The sequence below is a fragment of the Saccopteryx leptura genome, chromosome 13, assembly GCF_036850995.1.
Source record: "Saccopteryx leptura isolate mSacLep1 chromosome 13, mSacLep1_pri_phased_curated, whole genome shotgun sequence".
NCBI lineage: Eukaryota > Metazoa > Chordata > Mammalia > Chiroptera > Emballonuridae > Saccopteryx > Saccopteryx leptura.
In genome coordinates, this window is record NC_089515.1 from 34879288 (window position 1) to 34901506 (window position 22219).

The 22219-nt window shown below is 39.0% G+C and overlaps 1 protein-coding gene across 1 annotated transcript in view; it reads right to left on the minus strand.

Moving 5' to 3' along the window:
* The window catches only part of MARCHF5 (membrane associated ring-CH-type finger 5), a 72148-nt gene that overhangs the window by 10228 nt on the left and 39701 nt on the right, over positions 1–22219 (minus strand). Inside the window, exon 3 of the mRNA XM_066355681.1 lies at positions 5588–5718. Within this exon, the coding sequence (XP_066211778.1) occupies positions 5588–5718 (131 nt within the window). The remainder of the gene's footprint in view (positions 1–5587; positions 5719–22219) is intronic.

Here is a 22219-nt window from a genome sequence, read left to right on the forward strand (position 1 = left end):
TTAAGGCAGAGGAGATGGTAAGCTTGAAATAAGATGCTCAGGGTATTATTTTAGGAAGATTCACTTGAAAGGATCAATTGATAGAAGGGAGTAAAGTTTGAGGAACCAATGAAAAGGTTCCTTTAGTCATCCAGGTCATGATGGGAAAGTGACAAGGAATCATTAGCTAGAGACAGTAAAAAGGAAATGACAGATGTAAGCCATATGAAAATAAAAATTGCTTGGACTTGGTCAGTGGACTGCATATAGTGTTATATTTTATAAAGTTAAAGGTAATCCTAAGAATGTAGGCTATAAATCTAGTAGGAGAAAAAATAATAGCAGGAATCAAAAGTATAGATAAATTATACTGGGGAATAAATTTAGCTTTCAAACTGAGAAAAAAACACCTTTGCCTGGCCTGTGGTGGCACAATGGATAGTGTCAACGTGGAATGCTGAGGTTTCCGATGGAAATCCTGGGCTTGCCCGACAAGGCACATAAAACAAGCAAGCAATGAACACCTAAAGTGACTCAACTATGAGTCAATACCTCTTACTGACCCCCCTCCTCTGAAAAATCAATAAATAAAATCTTTAAAAAATTTTGATTTCAATAATAATTGAGTGTGAAGTTCCAAGATGTCATTTGGGAAGGGTCAAACTGCTACTGTAAAACTGAATTTGGGGAAGGATTAGGGCAAAAGACAGATCGGAACACAAAAAAGCACAGAAATATCTTAATATTAGCTGAAAATCTTTAAGGAAGACGTATATAAAGAGAAGAGTTGGAAGACAAGATGGCGATGGAGTAGGTGGACGTACCAACTTCTACCTCCCAGAACCTAAGTGGATTATAACTTGATTTTAAGAACCATCATCTGGAAAAACCAACTTTGGACTAAACTAAGAGGACTCTTCAACCAAGGAACACTGAAGAAGCCACACTGAGACTGGTAGGAAAAGTGGAAACGTGGAGAAGGCTGCCCAGCTCCCGGGAGCGAATGGCAGCCGGGAGAGACTTACATGGCGGGAAGTGAGTTTAGCAGAGAAGGGAGGGTCCTGAGTCCCAGGAACGAAGCCCCAGCCTGCAGCCCCAGAGCCTACAAGAGGCATATGGACAGTATTTAGCTGGAAACAAGACAGGATACTGTTTGTGAGAAAGAGACTTATTTCTCAGACCCAGGATTCTTCTTCTTCTTCTTTTTTTTTTTTTTTTTACAGAGACAGAGAGAAGGATAGACAGGTACAGACAGACAGGAATGGAGAGATGAGAAGCATTAATCATTAGTTTTTCATTGCGCATTGCGACACCTTAGTTGTTCATTGATTGCTTTCTCATATGTGTCTTGACCATGGACCTTCAGCAGACCGAGTAACTCCTTGCTCAAGCCAGTGACCTTGGGTCTAAGCAGGTGAGCTTTTTGCACAAGCCAGATGAGCCCAGCTCAAGCTGGCAACCTCGGGGTTTAAAACCTGGGTCCTCTGCATCCCAATCCGAGGCTCTATCCTCTGCGCCACCACCTGGTCAAGCAGACCCAGGATTCTTCTTAAAGGGACCGCGCAGAAAACCTCTCTCACAACCACTCACCCGGGGCTCCAGGGGACGGAGAGGAGAGGACTGGAGTAGCAGGAAGAGAGAGAGTCATCTAGGAGGCACAGGGAGAAACATTTTGAGAGACAGCCACCCTAACTCCTGGGATGAGTCACTCCCCAGATCTGAAGTGAATATTTCCCCTGGAAACAGCAATACCAGCAAAAGGAAGCAGGACACCAGCCAAAGAAGCTCTCCCCTGGCACTCAGAGCAGAGTTGCTTAGAAGGAAGGAGCTTTCCGGACTATAGTCATGAGTCTTAGGGTCTGAGCTGCAGTGCCCGCACCCACACGGCTGAGGGCTTGCCTGAGGGCGGGCGGCAGCGGGACGCAGAAGCCGGCTGGCCACCACTGAGGTCCAGGTGTGAGCTCAGTCTTGCCCAGATGGGGAGGAGGGGACATGCAAAAGTGGTCAAGCCCAGCTGTGGACCACCTGCAATCCAGCCTGCGGGGGAAGGGCAGGAGCCCCAGAAGGGGTGGAGACCCGCCCTTGAGCAAGAGCGCAGGAGCACAGCCTTGCCCCGCCTGTGGAACCGAGGCTTATGGCCTGACTTGGGAGCCGGCTCCTCCCACAGGGGTGGAGCCAAAAGCCCAGAACAGGTGGAGTCCCGCTACTGAGCGTGGGCACACAGTCCCGCCGGCCTGTGGAGCCAAGGCTTGCAGCTGTCCCATGAGCAGGCTCCTCCTGCAGGGGCGGGGTGAAAGCCCGGAATCAGGTGGAGACCCGCAGCTGAGCAAAAGTGCTCACCCCTGCCCTCAGGGCTGAGCATAACCTCACCCATGGGGGCAGGGCGAAGGCCAAGGCCACCAAGGCTTGTACACCCGAGCACGTGACCACAGCCACTCCCGTGAAGGAGGCGGAAACCACAGAAACAGCCCCAGTGGGCAGGCACCAGCAACGCCCATACCCCAATGCCATAGGCAGCAACAGCAGAGGGGGTGGCGAACCTGCAGACAGACCACACCTAGGGAACACAAAGAACACACCCAGTGGACTCCAGTGGCCAAAACCTCCTTTTACACAGACAAAATGAGAAGGCAGAGAACTGCAACACAAATAAATCAAGAGAAATCCCCAGAAAAGGACCTGAATGAGTCAGATATAACCAAATTACAGATGCAGAGTTTAAAATAACGATTGTTAGGATGCTCAAAGATATTAGATCAACAATAGATGGTCATTACGAACACCTAAATAAAGACATAGCAAATATAAAAAAGGACATTGAAATAATAAAAAAGAATCAGTCAGAAATGACAAATACAATATCAGAAATGAAGAACACAATAGAAGGAATTAAAAGCAGAATGGATAAAGCTGAGAATTGAATCAGTGAGTTAGAGGATAAGATAAATGAAGGCATGGAAGCAGAGCAGAAAAAAGAAGAGACTCAAAAAGTCTGAGGAAACTCTAAGAGAGCTCTGTGACAACATGAAGAGAAATAACATCTGCATCATAGGGGTTCCTGAAGAAGAAAAAGAACAAGGGATAGAGACTTTGTTCAAACAGAACAGAGCTGAAAACTTCCCTCAATTAAGGCAGGAAAACGTCTCACAATTCAAGAAGCACAGAGAAATCCATTAAAGAGAAACCCAAAGAAATCTATACCAAGACACATCATAATTAAAATACCAAAGCTAAGTGATAAAGAGAAAATATTAAAAGCTGCTAGAGAAAAAAAGACTATCACCTACAAAGGAGCCCCCATAAGGATGACACCCGACTTCTCAACAGAAACACTTGAGGCCAGAAGGGAATGGCAAGAAATATTCAAAACCAAGACTACTTTATCCAGCAAGGCTATCCTTTAAAATTGAAGGAGAAATAAAAAGCTTTCCAGACAAAAAAAAAAAAAAAACACAAAACAAAAAAACTCAAGGAATTCATTACAACCAAACCAATGCTGCAAGAAATGCTAAGGGGCCTGTTGTAAACAGATCAAAGGAGAAAAAGAATATAGCAAAAGAGGAATACAGTTTTAAAGAATAAAATGGCAATAAACAACTATATATCAATAATAACCTTAAATGTAAATGGATTAAATGATCCGATCAAAAGACATAGGGTAGCTGCGTGGATAAGAAAACAAACAGGACCCATACAGATGCTGTCTACAAGAGACACATCTTAAAACAAAAGATGCACATAGACTGAAGATAAAAGGATGGAAAAAATATTTCATGCAAATGGAAATGAAAAAAAAGCTGGGGTAGCAATACTTATATCAGACAAAATGGACTTTAAAACAAAGGATATAGTAAGAGATAAAGAAGGTCATTACATAATGATAAAGGGAGCAATCCAACAGGAAGATATAACCGTTATAAATATCTACACACCTAATATAGGAGCACCTAAATATATAAAGCAGATTTTAATGGATTTAAAGGGCGAGATTAACAGCAATACTATAATAGTAGGGGATTTCAATACCCAAATAACATCACTAGATAGATCCTCAAGAAAGAAAATTAACAAAGAAATAGCAAACTTAAAGGACTCAACTAGATCAACTGGACTTAAAGATAGTAAGAACAGAATAAAAAGACAAACTACACAATGGGAGAATATATTTGACAATACATCTGATAAGGGGTTAATAACCAAAATTTATAAAGAACTTGTAAAACTCAACACCTGAGAGACAAACAATCCAATCAAAAAATGGGCAAAAGAAATGAATAGACACTACTCCAAAGAGGACATACAGATGGCCAATAGACACATGAAAAAATTCTCAACATTACTAATCATTAGAGAAATGCAAATTAAAACCACAATGAGATATCATCTCACACCAGTCAGAATGACGCTCATCAACAAAACAACACAGAATAAGTGCTGGCGAGAATGTGGAGAAAAGGGAACCCTCCTGCACTGCTGGTGGGAATGCAGACTGGTGCAGCCACTGTGGAAAACAGCATGGAGATTCCTCAAAAAATTAAAAATCGAACTGCCTTTTGACCCAGCTATACCACTTTTAGGATTATACCCCAAGAACACCATAGCATTGTTTGAAAAGAAATGCACCCCTATGTTTATGGCAGTATTGTTCACAATAGCGAAGATCTGGAAACAGCCCAAGTGTCCGTCAGTGGATGAGTGGATTAAAAAGCTTTGGTACATATATACTATGGAATACTACTCAGCCATAAGAAATGATGACATCGGATCATTTACAACAACATGGATGGACCTTGATAACATTATACTGAGCGAAATAAGTAAATCAGAAAAAACTAAGAACTATATGATTCCGTACATAGGTGGGACATAAAAATGACTCAGACATGGACAAGAGTGTGGGGGTTACGGGATGGGGGGGAGAGGGAGGGGTTTGGGGGAGTGAAAGGGCACAAAGAAAACCATTTAGAAGGGGACGGAAAACAATTGGATTTTGGGTGATGGGAATGCAGCATAATCAAATGTCCTAGAGATGTTTTCTCTGAACATATGTACCCTGATTTATCAATGTCACCCCATTAAAATTAAAAAAAAAAAAGAGAAGGGTCAAGGGCCTATGACTAAATCTTAAGTTTAAGTCTCTAATCTTCATCAACAATTATTGATCAGATACTGGAAGCAACAAATTTTCTAATCAACGAGAGACAGCTTTTAAATTGTAATTCTGTACACAGAATGCTATGCACATTTCTATGAAAAGATCTCTAAAATTGATTGTGAAAAAAAAAAAAAGTATGCAGTTCCAATATGCTTCTTCCAGGTACAAAGGAAAAGGATGTGTGTATGTATGAGAACATACTTATTTTTTTTCTTGGATATGCACAAAGAAAGTTTGGAGGATTATATGAAATTAATAATAGTGGCTACCTGGGCAAATAAAGGAGTAAGACGATTTTTCACTAACAGCTTTTTATATATTTTCTTATTTTTAAGTCATGGGAATATTACTACAGTACTTCGTTCAAAATAAAATTTAAAACTCCTAACAAAATCTATTTTAACACATCTTCACATCAAAAGTAATATAATTGAATAGAGTAAAATAGCGAACCTGCATCACTGTCACTGCACCGTAAGTCACAGCTGTCCAATAGATAGAGCCAACCATTATTCCCGCTGCAGCAAATGGACAGGCTTTTGAGATCAGTCTATCAGCAAGATCCAATACGTACACAACTGGACCTATGGTACAAAGAAGACAAAGTTTCAACACAAAACAGGTTTTAAAGAGGACTCATTCCATTCAGTATTTTCCATAGATCTAAAATATTTTAATGAGGTTGGCTGTTTTGACACTTTAGAAATAAGTTATAAATGTGAGGGAAACCTTGATTTGAATAGGGTTAGAATTTCTCAGACATTTCATGAATAGCTAAGTTTTATTTCTTAAATTAAAAAAAAAAAAAACCTCTTTAAATTTTTTTCTTTATTAGTAAACCTAAGATTAATGTCTCCAAGATTAAAGTTGCTTTTTTATTTATTTATTTATTTATTTATTTATTTATTTATTTATTTATTTATTTATTTATTACAGAGACAGAGAGTGAGTCAGAGAGAGGGATAGACAGGGACAGACAGGAATGGAGAGAGATGAGAAGCATCAATCATTAGTTTTTCATTGCGCGTTGCAACACCTTAGTTGTTCATTGATTGCTTTCTCATATGTGCCTTGACCACGGGCCTTCCCCAGACCGAGTAACCCCCTGCTGGAGCCAGCAACCTTGGGTCCAAGCTGGTGGGCTTTTGCTTAAACCACATGAGCCTACGCTCAAGCTGGCGACCTCAGGGTCCTGAACCTGAGTCCTCCGCATCCCAGTCCGGCGCTCTATCCACTGCGCCACCGCCTGGTCAGGCTAAAGTTGCTTTTTATAAAAGTCTCATTTTCTTAATCACCTTGGCTACTACAAAATGAAATGGCTGTTCCAGCTTGTCCTTCCCAATCAGTTGCTGGCCACAATTAGACTCTAGTACTCGGAAAGAATATCACTTCTTTGACTTCACTGATTACTATCTTGGTAGTGTGTGAAAGTAACCAAGGCATTTTCTTGCAGTTATACAAAATCAATCTATCTTACTTTGATATTCAATATGCTATAATTAGTTGAGTATTATTCTCTAACAAGCTTTTTTAAATAATCATAATACCAGTTTTTATGGCATTCCAACAACCGTGTGTGTGCCAATTATGCTTCTATTATTATGTGCTTAACTGTGAAATTTGGCTACTACCTCCCTCTGGAATTTATTTGGAATAGCTACATTTGGAGGTATTCTAATTAACTGCCACTTAGCCCAATAATATAATTGAGCTCCAGAATCTTCCAGAATAGTGGAAGGGTCTTAGGCCTAAATTAGACCAAGGCCTAAAGAAATAAATATCTAAGTTTAATCTAAGAATTATGAAACCCTGATTCAGTAATCATAATATATATATTTGTTGAATATCCTCTACATAAAACCCATTTCTTAAAACATTTTCTTAGAAAGGTACAAGTATTATTACCTACCTTCTGGGGGCTTACAATTTACAGGAGGATGTTACACATAAAAACAATTTATTTTCATTGTACAAAGAAATTAACATAGCAATATGATGATGAAATAACCATAAAAGAACAAGCACTCATCTACAGAACCTCTGATCAATACTTCCCCCTGAACATGGGAGTCTGTAATATCATTAGTCACTGAATAAGGAAACCTCACTGTGAAGTAGAAAGAACATTTGGAGAGACATCAAAGAACCTATAATTTAAATTTAGCAAATTTACTTACTATCATCGAATTCTAACTTACATACCATTTAAAACTATGACAAGGTACCTTTTGGGACTAAATAGATAAAACTATTAATAGTTCAGTTCATACAGACTCTACATCCTCTAATAATAGTTACCATTTCTTTAGTGTCTGCATGATACTAGGTGCTGTGCCACAGGCGTTACATGCATTATTATTTAATCTTATAATGTAGGGTTTAACCTTTAAAACATGCAAATTTGCTAGGTTAAGTTTATAACTCAAAAGGCACAATAAAAGTCATGTCAGTGAGTCATCAAAGATCCCTCAAATGCTGGTACTAAAAGTTAAAGACAACACTTCAATTTTCATATTCTATACTGATAATTCTATAACCAGAAAACTGGAGCCACAGAACTCCACAGCACATGTACTCATCTACCAATTCCCATCCCCTCTCTAACTCAAAGCTCCAGCAATTCTCCTACTCTCCCACATCATTCCCCCCAACTCTTTGCTGGATGATCACAAACATGACCCTATGGTCATGGGCATGAGCCCAAGATCCCTGGCTTGAGCAAGGGGTCACTAGCTCAGCTGTAGCCCCCCCAGCCCCCATCAAGGCACATTTGAGAAAGCAATCAATGAACAACTAAGGAGCTGCAATGAAGGATTGATGCTTCTCATCTCTCTCCCTTCCTATCCCTATCTATTCCTTTTTCTGTTGTTCTTTCACACTAAGTTTGCCGCCGACTCCTGAACTAGAATGAAAGCTTCAAAAAGAAAATCTCTACATCTTCCTCTTTCATTATTCTGTACAGAACCCAAGTTACAAGACTATTTCCAGCCCAGTCAGGATCAAGATTTATGTGGAAAGAGGTATTTTACATGATTCCAATACACCATCTTTCCCACCTCTTTTCACAACAGGGTACTTGGAACTATCTACTGATGGAGTACAGCAATTTAATTGCTAAAAAAGTTAATCGACCATTTGGATGAAAACATAATTCTTAAAAAATAATCCACCACTATCACTTTTATCTATCATGAACATGGACAATCTACATATGTTTGAATTATCTTTTCCTTTAAAGATCTCAGAAGGCTCTTAAAAAATTAGCTCAATTTTCTTCCTGGATGATTGCATGTGAATTCTTTTTGTACAAGCAACAACAAAATCCTCACTCTTCATTTTGGACATTTTCTACTCACCTTTGGGTCACATGCAAAAGATATCCTGGGTTAAATGAAGATGCTGCCTGCATTTTATGGTCCCTAATTCCAGTTTTCTGACAAAATTCTGTCTAGGTTTTTGTCTTATTTTGTCTAAACCTCTCAAGGCTCTTCCAGACAGACTAGTTCAAGATTAGTTTAGTAATTAAAAGGAAAAAGTTAAATGTCTAGTGGTAAGTATACCATTAGAATAATAAGCTGGCCCTGGCTGGTTGGCTCAGTGGATAGAGCATTGGCCCAGTGTATGGATGTCCCAGGTTCAATTCCTGGTCAGGGTACACAAGAGAAGCGACCATCTGCTTCTCTCCCTTCCCTCTCCCCCTCCTCCCTTCCTGCAGCCAGTAGCTCGACTGGTTTGAGTGTCGGCTCTGGGTGCTGAGGATAACTCAGTTGATTTGAGCAGGATCCCTGTCAGGGTGCATGTGGGAGTCTATTTCCCTGCCTCTCAAAAAATATATATATAATAAAATAAAGAGAATAAGTTGCCACCCAGAGAGGGTATTTCTTAAAACTAAAGCTTATCTAGGTGGGCTATTTGGTGAATAAGAACGATCACTGAAGTCCTCTGAATGACAGTTCCCAAATCATACCTCTCCTATTAGGAAGCTTATCATGCGCTATTATGCTATGACTTGGGGTCACAGAAGGAAAATAGTAATAGCCACTAGATTCTTTGTATTATCAAATTAAAGCACAAAGAGTTATGGGAAGTGAGTAAAAGGCAGGACTCTAGCTCTTGAAACCTCAATTCCAATGGGGAGGAAGAAGTATGAATAAATGCACCTTACAAATTAAATATGTAAAGGGCATAAAAGTGTTAATATTTTAAAACAGGATTATCAAATTTTGAATGTTTCAGTAGGCTTTACCACTTATGTTTTCAACAGTATTGTCTTTATACTCTAGATGGCAATTAAAAGGAAATCTGTGAATTCTTTTGTACACTAAAAAAGCTTTTGTAAATAAAATTACTACACCCAAACATTTTGGGTAAATCAAATTTTCGCAGTTCAGATTTGAATGACATATAGTGAGCTGAGAACTACTGGGGAAACACAAGTCACTATCTACTGAAAAAGAAGAAATGAGTTTTATCTGGCAGACACTATGCACATAGATTTGCTACAGCTGCGATTTAAATTCAAGTCTATATGTATGAATGGTGTTAAAGGCCTATCTTGGAGGATAAGAAATTAATGAATGAAAGGCAGGCATACTTAGCATTCAACATCTGCAGTCACTGCTTACAGTAATGCTCAGAATTCCTAGGATCTTTCTCAGGGATAGAAAGGTATCCTCAAAAACACCCTGACCAATGCTTGAAAAATAACTTCTATGTTATGAGTGCTATAGTTTCTAATATAGAACATAATTTAATGAGCATCTTTAGGTACTTCATAAGATAACCTAAGAGGATTACAGTTCCCATGAACTCCAAGGTTTCTATTAAGTGGACAACGGTTTACGAAAAAGACTTAACAATCAAATAGATTGCTGGCAGAAGCTACTCAAGTTTCCAGGTGTTTTGGGTTTGTTTATTCCTTTGCATTGAACTATTTTTCCCTACACAACTCAAATGCCAACTTGTTCAGTCAAAATATCAATCCCATTTTCAAATTCAGAACCATCCAGAAATGCAAGTTTTGGAGGCCACCAAGAATCTACAATATAGTTTTAAACTTCTCTTCTTGCTCCAAGTCTTCTTTCTGTTACACTCTGTTTCTGAAATGTCCTGTCTCTATTTTGATTAAGTCTGTATGAATACCCAACTATCCAATGAAAATTAACCTAACCTGATAGAGGTTGACTTAAATGTTCTACCCAACATTGTTTATGTCCCAAGAGGCTTCCTTTACAATACTGTCCCACAAAATGCACTTACCCCTTTGCTTGTGCATAATGTTAGTACTTTATGTTCTTGTTCAATGTTTGTTCAGTTGTCTCAATATCCTTAATGTCTGTCCATGTCAGCATCATCTTAGATTGAAAACTCCCAGAGGGCAGGGGCCATGTCTGTTTAACTCGTTTTGTACAGTGCCTAGGATAGAACCATGTACAGATAGGTGCTTAAAAAATGCTTCTTGATGACGACTGGCATCACTCTCAGGGATTCTAGGCCACAGCTATCTCAGCACATGGTACTTGGCAGTACATCAGGGCACTTTGGCCTGCTGCATTGGACACCAGAGTATAATGGTATAGAAACTAACTGTACAACTCTGGCAAGTAGTTAACTGAATCCACTGTTAAAAATAGTTTTTAAAAAATTATTAATTACATGGTCTCAAGTCAACAAATGTGAATTTTATTGAGGACATTAAACAATATCACAACAACCAACTCAATTAGAGTTAAAAGGATGTAGGAATCCTGATGGGATAGTAAAAGTTTTCTTTCTCCAGCATTCAACACTGTTTTAAACAGTAACCTTTGGAGGCGAGGTCTAAGAGCTGCAGACAAGCTAATACTATACAACATTCATCTGTGATTGCCCTAGTTATAGGTTGAGAGTTTATCATTATTATAAAAGAACATAACATCCTGTAAGCTCAGGCTGTAAGTTACATTGTTTAATAAGAAATCAGTCATTAGACTGTAAAGAGAGAAGAAAGGATATGTTCTTGGGCAATTTTTAGATAACTAAACTAATAATTGACAAAAAAAACCTCAGAAAACAAAAAACCCATACAACCTTGAATAAAAGCTTCAGAGTCAAAGCAAATGAGTATCATTCCTCCATGTGTATATAAACATAGTATCATTGTGAATAGTAGCTAAAGATCATCATAGTAGTTATTTAATTTATTTTTTTATGACTACATAGTTTGTGCCAAGGGAAAACAAATTTATCCTTAAAATAGTCCACAGAATATTTGTGGGTTACAAGGTCAACTAATGAGTACTTATTAAGCACCTATTGTACATATAACATTTTATTGTGTATCCAAAAAAGGGAAATAAAATTTAACACACTAGCCTCTGCCTCCAAGGAGCCTACAATATAGTTAGGGACAAACAATAAATACACATTCAACATTTGAAAAATTTTAAGGGAAAATTAACAAATGTATGACAATATGGTATACAAACTATACAGATACGTGTTAATGAAATTTTAAGTAACATTAGAGTTTTAAAATTTCTGTATGTATTTACTAATTAACAGAAGTGATTTTTTTTTTTTTTAAAGTGAGAGTAGGGGAGATAGAGAGACAGACTCCCACATGTGCCCTGACCAGGATCCACCTGGCAACCCTTGTCTGGGGCCAATGCTCTGCCCATCTGGGGCCATGCTTGCAAATGAGCTATTTTTAGTGCCTGAGCCAGAGGCTCCAAGGAGCCATCCTCAGCATGTGGGCCAATGTGCTTGAATCAATTGAGCTATGGCTGCAGAGGGAACAAGAGAGAGAGGGAGAGGAGGGGGAGGGGGAGAGAAGTAGATGGTCACCTCTCCTGTGTGCCCTGACTGGGAATTGAACCTGGGACTTCCACATGCTGGATCCATGGCTCTATCCACTGAGCACCCAGCCAGGGCCAACAGAAGTTAATTTTAACTTAGACTTGTAGTTAATAATCTGAAAAGTGGGAATGTTAATAGATCCTTTAACTAGCCAAAAGACTTTATTAAAAAAGTTAATATGTCTTTAAAAGCTGATATACCAGATCTGTGAAGAACATGACAATAGGTAGGAAATTCCTGATGAGACATGCTAAAATGAAAAACTATTTAGGGAAAACATAACAGATTATTTCAAGTCAGAATAAACTAGAATAGAATTCACAAGATTTTGCATCTAAAGTGAGTACAAAGAAAGAGAAAGTAGTATCAAGTAGATAAGCTTAACATAAGAGTTAAGTTAGAAAAGGATCAAGAAACATTAAAACTGCCTGACCAGGTGGTGGTACAGTGGATAGAGCGTCAGACTGGGATGTGGAGGACCCAGGTTCGAAACCCCGAGGTGGCCAGCTTGAGCCCAAGGTTGCTGGCTTGAGCAAGGGGTCACTCGGTCTGCTGAAGACCCACGGTCAAGGCACATATGAGAAAGCAATCAGTGGACAATTAAGGAACTGCAATGAAGAATTAATATTTCTCATCTCTCTCCCTTCCTGTCTGTCTCTGCCACACACACACACACACACAAAATTAAACTTATTCGAGTAAAGACAATGTTTTGTCTGCTTTGTGTACAAAACCATAGCTAAGGTATTCTTTGAATTTCAAATTAAAAAAGCTGAAAAAGTCCAAGGTATAATGAAAGAAACATCACCATCAATTACCATTAATACATAAAAAGATGTCAATATTAATTATGAACATAGTACATATATACCAAAAATTATTACACATTTTCTTTAAACATACCCATAGTTTTCAAATTTCCATGAAAATATAATTACTTTTATCAATTAAAAAAACCTTTTTTTTGTTTTTGCTAGAGAGAGAAGGGAAGGGAGAGATATGAGAAGCATTAACTCGTAGTGTGTCACTTTAGTTGTTCATTGATTGCTTCTCACATGTGCCTTAATGGGGAGCTCAGGCCAAGCCAGTGACCCCTTGCTCAAGCCAGCGACCATGGGATAATGTTGATGATCCCACACTCAAGCCTGCAACCCTGTAGCTCAAGCCAGAAACTTCAAGGTTTTAAATCTGGGACTTAGGTCAACACTCTGTCCACTGAGCCACCATTGGTCAGGCAAAAAAAAAACTACCGTCATTTCCCCATATATAAGATGCACCACTTCCCAAAAAATGTGGGGTCTAAAAACTGGGTGCATCTTATACAGTGGTTGTAGATGTTTTTACTTGCATTTCCCGCCTTTTATTTTTGTGGCAGAGACAAAGTCAGAGAGAGGGACAGATAGGGACAGACAGACAGGAAGAGAGTGAGATAAGAAGCATTAATTCGCCCTGGCCGGTTGGCTCAGCGGTAGAGCGTCGGCCTGGTGTGCGGGGGACCCGGGTTCGATTCCTGGCCAGGGCACATAGGAGAAGCGCCCATTTGCTTCTCCACCCCCCTCCCCTCCTTCCTCTCTGTCTCTCTCTTCCCCTCCCGCAGCCAAGGCTCCATTGGAGCAAAGATGGCCCAGGCGCTGGGGATGGCTCCTTGGCCTCTGCCCCAGGCGCTAGAGTGGCTCTGGTTGCGGCAGAGCGATGCCCCAGAGGGGCAGAGCGTCGCCCCTGGTGGGCATGCCGGGTGGATCCCGGTCGGGCGCATGCGGGAGTCTGTCTGACTGTCTCTCCCCGTTTCCAGCTTCAGAAAAATACAAAAAAAAAAAAAAAAAAAAAAAAAGAAGCATTAATTCTTCGTTGCAGCACCTTCGTTGTTCAATGATTGCTTTCTCATATGTGCCTTGACTGGGGGGCTACAGACCGAGTGACCCCTTGCTTGAGCCAACAACCTTGGGCTCAAGCTGGTGAGCTTAGCTCAAACCAGATGAGCCCGCGCTCAAGCTGGTGACCTCGGGGTCTTGAACCTGGGTCCTCTGCATCCCAGCCCGATGCTCTATCCACTGCGCCACCGCCTGATCAGGCACATTTCCCTTTTTTGCGCTTGTTTTCCTGCTCATTGTTGAAGATCAGACACAGATGAGGACAAGCTAATGGATGGGAGTTTTGACGGTGATGAGGAGTTGTATGAATTTTATGATGAAAAAGACTTGAGTTCAATAACTTTATGTAATACATTTTCCCCCCAAATTTCAGGCCCCAAAATTAAGGAGCATCCTATACATGGGGAAATATGGCATTTTCTAGAGAATAAAAAAGGATTATCATAAAATTCAGGTAACAATAACCCTGAGGAAAGTCAGCCTGACATTACTGTTTCATTTGCATTTTCCCTTTTTATGAGAAGCTTGTATCAGGCTCCTTAGAAAGCAACATAATAGGTGGGTAAGGATTAGGTAGGTCAGAGTTTGAATCTGGACAAACTGCTATCTCCAGACATCAATTTCTCCATCTATTCAATGAAGATATTAGTTCAGTTTTTGCGAAAATTAACATAAAGCACATGAAGCTCTTTAGTAAATGTGCTGCTGAAACATGTACATCACACGAAGCTTTTAATTCAGCAGTCGTGTTAAGCAGTAACGTCAACTCTTCTCTCAAAAATGATAAACTAAGTTAAAGCATAACAGAACTCTGGATAGGAGGCATAATCTAAGACATGTTTGAGGAAAATTTTATGGTATAAAGCTCTGGTATAAAAGCAAGACTTTCAGGAAACTCTCATGTAAGAAATAAAGATAGATCCTTTTTGCTTATAAATCTGGGACAAGGAGGAGGAAGAGAATTCTGGAGGCAGGAAATCTGGGAATAAAGAGAGAGAAGACACCAGACATAGAATTTAGATCTATAATTAGTAACTACTTTAAAAAATATCCTGCAATTATGTTTTGGACCTATAATTCAGCTTTCCGTATCTATATATAATGTGTACCCAGAAAGTCTGACACTATTGAAGATATTTAAAATTAATCTATTTTTAAACCTTAGTCAACAAGACCAGAAGTGATCCAGCAATAAACACAAGAATCCTTATTTTGAGGGAAGTATTCTAGTCATCTGCCTCATAAGAGGGTATACAATGAGGGCCACAGAAGACCTAATGAGTTGTCTAACTACAAACTTTGATAACAGAAGGGTATTCAAAGACTGAAGCATTCTGAATTAGGATCTTGGTTTTTAAATTTATTTTGATTATCCATAGAAACTTAGATATAAAACAAAGTAAAAATAAATATTTCTGATGGCTCAGTATAAACTTAAGAAAGTACTTCAACTTTTTTTTTTTTTTTTGTATTTTTCTGAAGCTGGAAACGGGGAGAGACAGTCAGACAGACTCCCACATGCGCCTGACTGAGATCCACCCGGCACGCCCACCAGGGGGTGATGCTCTGCCGCGACCAGAGCCACTCTAGCGCCTGGGGCAGAGGCCAAGGAGCCATCCCCAGCGCCCGGGCCATCTTTGCTCCAATGGAGCCTAAGCTGCGGGAGGGGAAGAGAGAGACAGAGAGGAAGGTGGAGAAGCAAATGGGCGCTTCTCCTATGTGCCCTGGCCGGGAATCGAACCCGGGTCCCCCGCACACCAGGCCGACGCTCTACCGCTGAGCTAACCGGCCAGGGCAGTACTTCAACTTTTAAAGCTATACAGTACTTATTTTTAAGTAGTGAAATAAGCCAACAATATATTTTATGAAACCAGTTAGAGTAACAGATTGAATTCCTCTAAGTAACAGATGGTCATGTGGTTAGAGGAAAACAAGTAGACTATTCCTGGAGAGTAACTGATAGCTTAGAAAATATTAAAAGTGTAAAGTCCCATAAAATTTCATAAAGACAAAAAGTGTTGTTTTTATTTGGGAAAATATATTTAATACTTACTTTATAGTCTTCTTTTCCAATCTACAATATTCTTACTTGCTTTACAACAGGTTAGCCACCTTACAAAGGATTGTAAATTAAACCATGAAATATCTTCTCTTACCTAACAAAGTGGCTAAAATTTTAGTTTGACAACACATTCTATTAGTAAAGTTGCAACCAACAGGTACACTCATCCATTGCAGGTAGAGAGACAAAAGGAATGTACCTATGAAGGCGAATTTGGCTATCTAGCAAAAGAATACGTGCAATTCGCCCTTTGACTTAGAAATCTCTTCTCAGTTCATCTTTACACAAATATTCAAAACTAATAAATGTAGAAAGAATCACAATGTATTTCTTCTATACTACTTAATAAAATAACATAACTAGAGGCATAAATGAAAATTATCAATTTCTGCTAAACCTAGTAGGAAGATGACAGGGAACTTTACTGGATGCTCCAGGCTCAGAATATCTGTATCCACTGGTAATATTTTTTTGGTAGATTTTACTTATTCATTTTTAGAGGGAGAGGAGCAGGAAGCATCAACTCCCCTATGTGCCTTGACCAGGCAAGCCCAGGGTTTTGAACCAGTGACCTCAGTGTTCCAGGTGGATATTGTATCCACTGCACCACCACAGGTCAGGCTCATTTATTTTTTGATATCTACCCAGAATTGAAATTGCTGGATCATATAATTCTTTTTAGGGTTCTTTTCCATAGTAGCAGTACCAACTTATATACCTGCAAACAATGCACAAGAGTTTCCCTTTTCTCTACAGCTTCACCAATACCTGCTCTCTCTTGGCTTTTGGTAACAGCCATTCTAACAGGTGTGAGGTAGTATTTCATTGTGTTTGTTTGAAAAGATTTTACAGAAAGAGGAGGGAAAGGGGGAACGAAATGTAGTTGCTTCACTCTTGTTGTTCATTGGTTGCCTGTTGTATGTGTCTTGACTGGGCAAGCCCAGGTTTCAAACCAGCGACCTCAGTGTTCCAGGTCAGCACTCCATCCACTGTGCCACCTCAGGCCAGGCTGCCCTTGTCTTATTGATATTTGTGAAAAAGGTTTTGACTTTTCACTGTTAAGCATACTGTTAGCTATGTGTTTTGTCATATATGGTCATTATTTTGATATGTTCCTTTTATACCCAACTTGTTTTTTCTGCATCTTTTAAGATGATCATATAATTTTCATCTTTTATTCTATTAATGTGGTATATCATCACACTGAATAATTTGCAGGTGTTAAATAAACCATCCTTATATCCTAGGGGTAAACACTTGACCATGATGTATGATCCTTTCAATGTGCTGTTGAATTCAACCTTCTAGTAGTTTTTTGAGGATTTTCCATCTGTATTCATCAGGGATATTGGCTTGCTGTTTTCTTGTAGTGTCTTTATTTACCTTTGGTATCAGGGTAATGCTGGACTTAGAAGTTCGGCCGTATTCTCTCCTCTTCAATTTTTGAAGAGTTTGAAAACTGGCATTTATTATTCCTTAAAAGTTTGGTAGAATTAATCGGGTCCAGGGCTCTTCATTTTTGGAAGGTTTATGACTTCCTTACCTGCTACCGGTCTGTTCACATTTTCTATTTCTTCATGATTTAGTCTTGGTAGGTTGTATGTTTCTGGAAATTTATCTTTTACCTCTAGGTTATTTAATTTGTTGGTACATTATTCATAAAGATCTTATGATCCTTTGTATTTCTAAGGTATCAGTTGTAATGTCTCCTCTTTGAATGACAGATATACATTATATGTCTTATGTTGTGATGCAATAAGTTCACAGAACCACCTACGAAATATTCTTGCAAACACACAAAAAAAATCCCATTCATAATCTCATCAATGAGACCTAACCCATAGTTTATAAAATATGCTCAGGCTAGAGTAACATATTACCTAAGTATTCTTGCAATGTGAGTAATAATAAAATCCAGAAATTGGTATATTCTATAATGACAAGTGATCTTTCTCTTCAATCAAAAATTTACAGGCATGAAAGTGAAAATATTGGGGTATTTTTAGAAGTCATATTAGGTCTTGAGTCCATACAAAGCAGACCGAGACTCTCAAAAGTTATATAAACCTGTGTCAAAAGGGTAAGCCAGGGAAAAAATTCACATGACAACAAAGTGAGGCAACCCAGAAAACTGTCTTATTGTCAAGAAGAAAATGGCAAGGAGGATAGTATCCCCTAAGAATTTGTAACCATAGTCAACTAGCATGTGGATTTCAGGTTATAAATCTGTCTGTACTATGGAAGAAATCTCAAACCCAGAGATTAAAGCAATAGCATCCTTACGAATCCTTTTTTGGAGTTCCTTTACCTTCAGAATATCCACAGCCTACAAATGAGTACAATTCCCACACTCAAGGAAAATAAAGCACGATGAGCAAGAGGCAGAAGAAAAACAACAGATTTAGGCTCCTAAAGACTTTAGATAATGAGTACCAATATTATCATAAAAATTGTAGAATAAAATACAATATAATTTATAAATAAGCAACAAGCAAGAGAGTATTAAAATGACTGGGCACATTTAAGAAACAATTAGAACTTATATACACACACAAAACCCTCAAAAGTGCAGACTGGCACTGCTGAAGAGTAAATTTGAGAACTGGGTAACAAGAAGAAATTATAATGTGAGTAACTTTACAGTGGGGAAACCTGACAAATACTACCTTAGCCAGATGATCAAGTAAGAATCACCAGTGATAAGTAATGTGTACTGATAGGATATGACAAAAATAGTACTTCACCTCTGTGGTCTTGCTCCCCTAAACCACTGACGCCAAGAGATGATGGGAAAAACATTAGAGAAATACCAATTTAGGAACATTTTACAAAACATCTGACCTGTACTCCTCAAAACTGTCAATGTCATCAAAAACAAGCAAAGTCTGAGAAACCATTACAACCAAAGGAGCCTAAGGAAACATGACTGAATATATTTGGATAAGTATCATGGAACAGAATAAAGACATCAGATAAAAAATTTTATAAAATCTGAATAATGTATTAATTTTAGTTAATAATATTTTTTCATTAATTATAACAAATGTACCATACTAATATAAGATGATGATAATAAAGAAAACTGGATGTGGAATATATGGGAACTCTCTGTACTATCTTTGTAATTTTTCTATAAATCAAAACTTGTCCTAAAATGGAAAGTTGATTTAAAAAAACAGTGGTGTAGTTATATTATTATATCTATTTTATACTATCATATATTATATATAAGAATAAGATAAAAGAACCCTTATTATGGATAAAATAGTCATTACTTAATGATAGGAAGTTAAACTCACCAGAATATTTTATTTCTAAAATTGAGAGATAGGTAAATGGGTGATAGTTCATTAGTCTTTACTCCTCATATGTGGTTATATTTTCTTTTTCAACCAATGAAATATTTCATAATAAAAGACAAAATACCTGAGTAAGCATTCTGCTGAGCTTTGATAAATGCTAAGGCAGCAGACAGGCAATGGAAAAGCAGGCACTTCAATACACTGTTGGGAAGATTAAATAGACATAATCTCTACAAAATCTAATTTGATGATATTGATTAATGTTATAAATGCATACACCCTTTGATCTAGCAATTCCATTCTAATTATCTTAAAATATATTTGCAAAGCTGCATAAAATTATTATATACAATAGTTTATGACAGGACTGTTTTACTAGTAAAATATTAGAAACAGCCTAAATGTCTGCCAATAGGAAAACGGTTATAAAAAGAACCATACATCTGTGTAACTTAAGAAAACCCCCAGCCCTGGCCAGAGAGCACAGTTGGTTAGAGCACTGCCCTGCGGCATAGAGGGTGCGGTTTGATCTTTAGTCAGGGCACATACAGGAACAGATCAATGTTCCTGTCTCTCTCTCCCCTTCCTTTCTCACTAAAATCAATAAATAAAAATAAATAAAAAAACACAAAACCCCAACCCCCCCAGGTCTTTATATACCAATATAAATGGTATCTACCATATATTGCTAAGAAAAAAAAAAGCAAGTATAGAACAGGTAGTATACTAGTCTAGAATATACTAACATATAACCTAATTGTGCTCAATTTTTTGTGCCTCTCCAGGTTTACTTCTCATCTTTCTCCACCTTGCTTTGTGCACTGACCAAACAAAAAGCATCTTCCAGACAACCTTGCTGTCTTCTAGTTTCTAATGTGTTCTAATAATGAGTGAAATGGCTAGAAAATCAGAGGGTGGTAAATGAATGAGCTAAAGGAATTTTTTCCTTGGCTCCCACACTACAGGCAGTTTGCATTTCACGCTTTAAAACCACGGGTCTTATTAGACAGCCTCTTGCTCTCTGCTACAGCTCTTGTAAAGTTCTGTCAGCAGCTCCCTTCCCTTGTACCTTTAGGCCTAGCAGTAGAAATGGTTCCCCATAATTGCCAATCCCCAGGGATTTCCCTGTCCCTGGTTTGTTCCTTTAACTCTATCCTAATGTTTCAAAGAGGGGAGAGGGAAGAGGGAGGGAGGAAGAGAGAGGGGGAGGGAGGAAGAGAGACATGTAGGGAGAGGGGGAGAGGGAGAGAAAGGGGAGAGGGGGACAGAGAGGGGGGAGGGGGACAGAGAAGGGGGAGGGGCAGAGATGGGGAGAGAAGATACACCCTAGAATGAAAACACTGAAGATTTTTAAAAGGAAAATTTCTTGGCATCAACATGTGACACAGAGTAAAAAGACTTTTCATTGAATTTTGGTCCATGTGAATGTATTATTTGGAGGGAAAACACTAAACTTAAACATTTAAGAGAGTTAAAGAAAACATTGCCTATGAGATAGTACAGTTGCAGCATCTTTTCTTTCACATTTATTACTCATTTTCATTTCTAACATGGCAAATATCAAGACAAAGAATAAAGAGAATAGACCATACATGTTTATTCATTAATAGTATTTCAAATATATTCAAATTAATTTTATCTCTATTTGCTCTTATGGTACATAAATCTATTTCTTATCTGTATGTGGCCTGGTAGCTGTCTCACTGAGAGAAAACAGTAACAAGAAATTTAGCAATTTAAAATCCTGGCTCCTTGACTTACTTGCTAGAAGCCTATGGGATTCCATTAAATAAATTTATTGACTCTGTTTTCTTATCTGTAAATAAAGGCAATACCTACTATGCTTTTGAGAGGCTTAAATAAAATAATATAGGCAAAGTGACCAACATAGTGTCTGGCAAATCGTAGTAGCTTGTTTACTTACTTATTTATTTTTTAAGATTTTATTCATTCATTTTAGAGAGGAGAGAGAGACAAGGGGGAGGAGCAAGAAGCATCAGCTCTCATATGTGCCTTGACCAGGCAAGCCCAGGGTTTTGAACCGGCGACCTCAGCATTTCCAGGTCGTCGCTTTATCCACGGTGCCACCACAGGTTGGTAGTAGCTTGTTAACAATTGATATAACTTAATATTATTAACATTGTAAACTAAAATAAAATTGTAAAAACTATTAATTTTATTGCTAGATTTTTTATTTTTATTTTTGTCTTTTTCTGAAGTTGGAGACAGGGAGGCAGTCAGACAGACTCCCGACACATGCGCCTGACCAGGATCCACCCCGCACGCCCACCAGGGGGCAATGCTCTGTCCACCTGAGGCTTTGCTCTGTTGCAACCAGAGCCATTCTAGCGCCTGAGGCAGAGGCCATAGAGCCATCCTCAACACCTGGGCCAACTTTGCTCCAATGGAGCCTTGGCTGGGGGAGGGGAAGAGAGAGAGAGGAAGGAGAGGGGGAGGGGTGGAGAAGCAGATGGGCACTTCTGCTGTGTGCCCTGGCTGGGAATTGAACCCGGGACTCCTGTACGCCAGGCCGACGCTCTACCACTGAGCCAACCGGCCAGGGCTTATTGCTAGATTCTTTAAGAAAGGTTTCCCCTAAGAATCATCATCATTATCCCTAATGAATTTTTCCTTTCTAAGCTTTACACTCCACTTAACATTTCACAACCTCTTTGTGAGAGTGATTGTTAGTTATTTTCAACTCTATACATAAGTTAGAATTGATGTCTAGTTGAGGACAACAATAAGATAAAGAAATAAGAAAAAACTATAAGAAAAATTTCACTTGAAAGTAACCTAGGCCCTGGCCGGTTGGCTCAGCGGTAGACGTCGGCCTGGCATACAGGAGTCCCGGGTTCAATTCCCGGCCAGGGCACACAGGAGAGGCGCCCATTTGCTTCTCCACCCCTCCCCCTCTCCTTCCTCTCTGTCTCTCTCTTCCCCATCCACAGCGAGGCTCTATTGGAGCAAAGATGGCCCGGGCGCTGGGAATGGCTCTGTGGCCTCTGCCTCA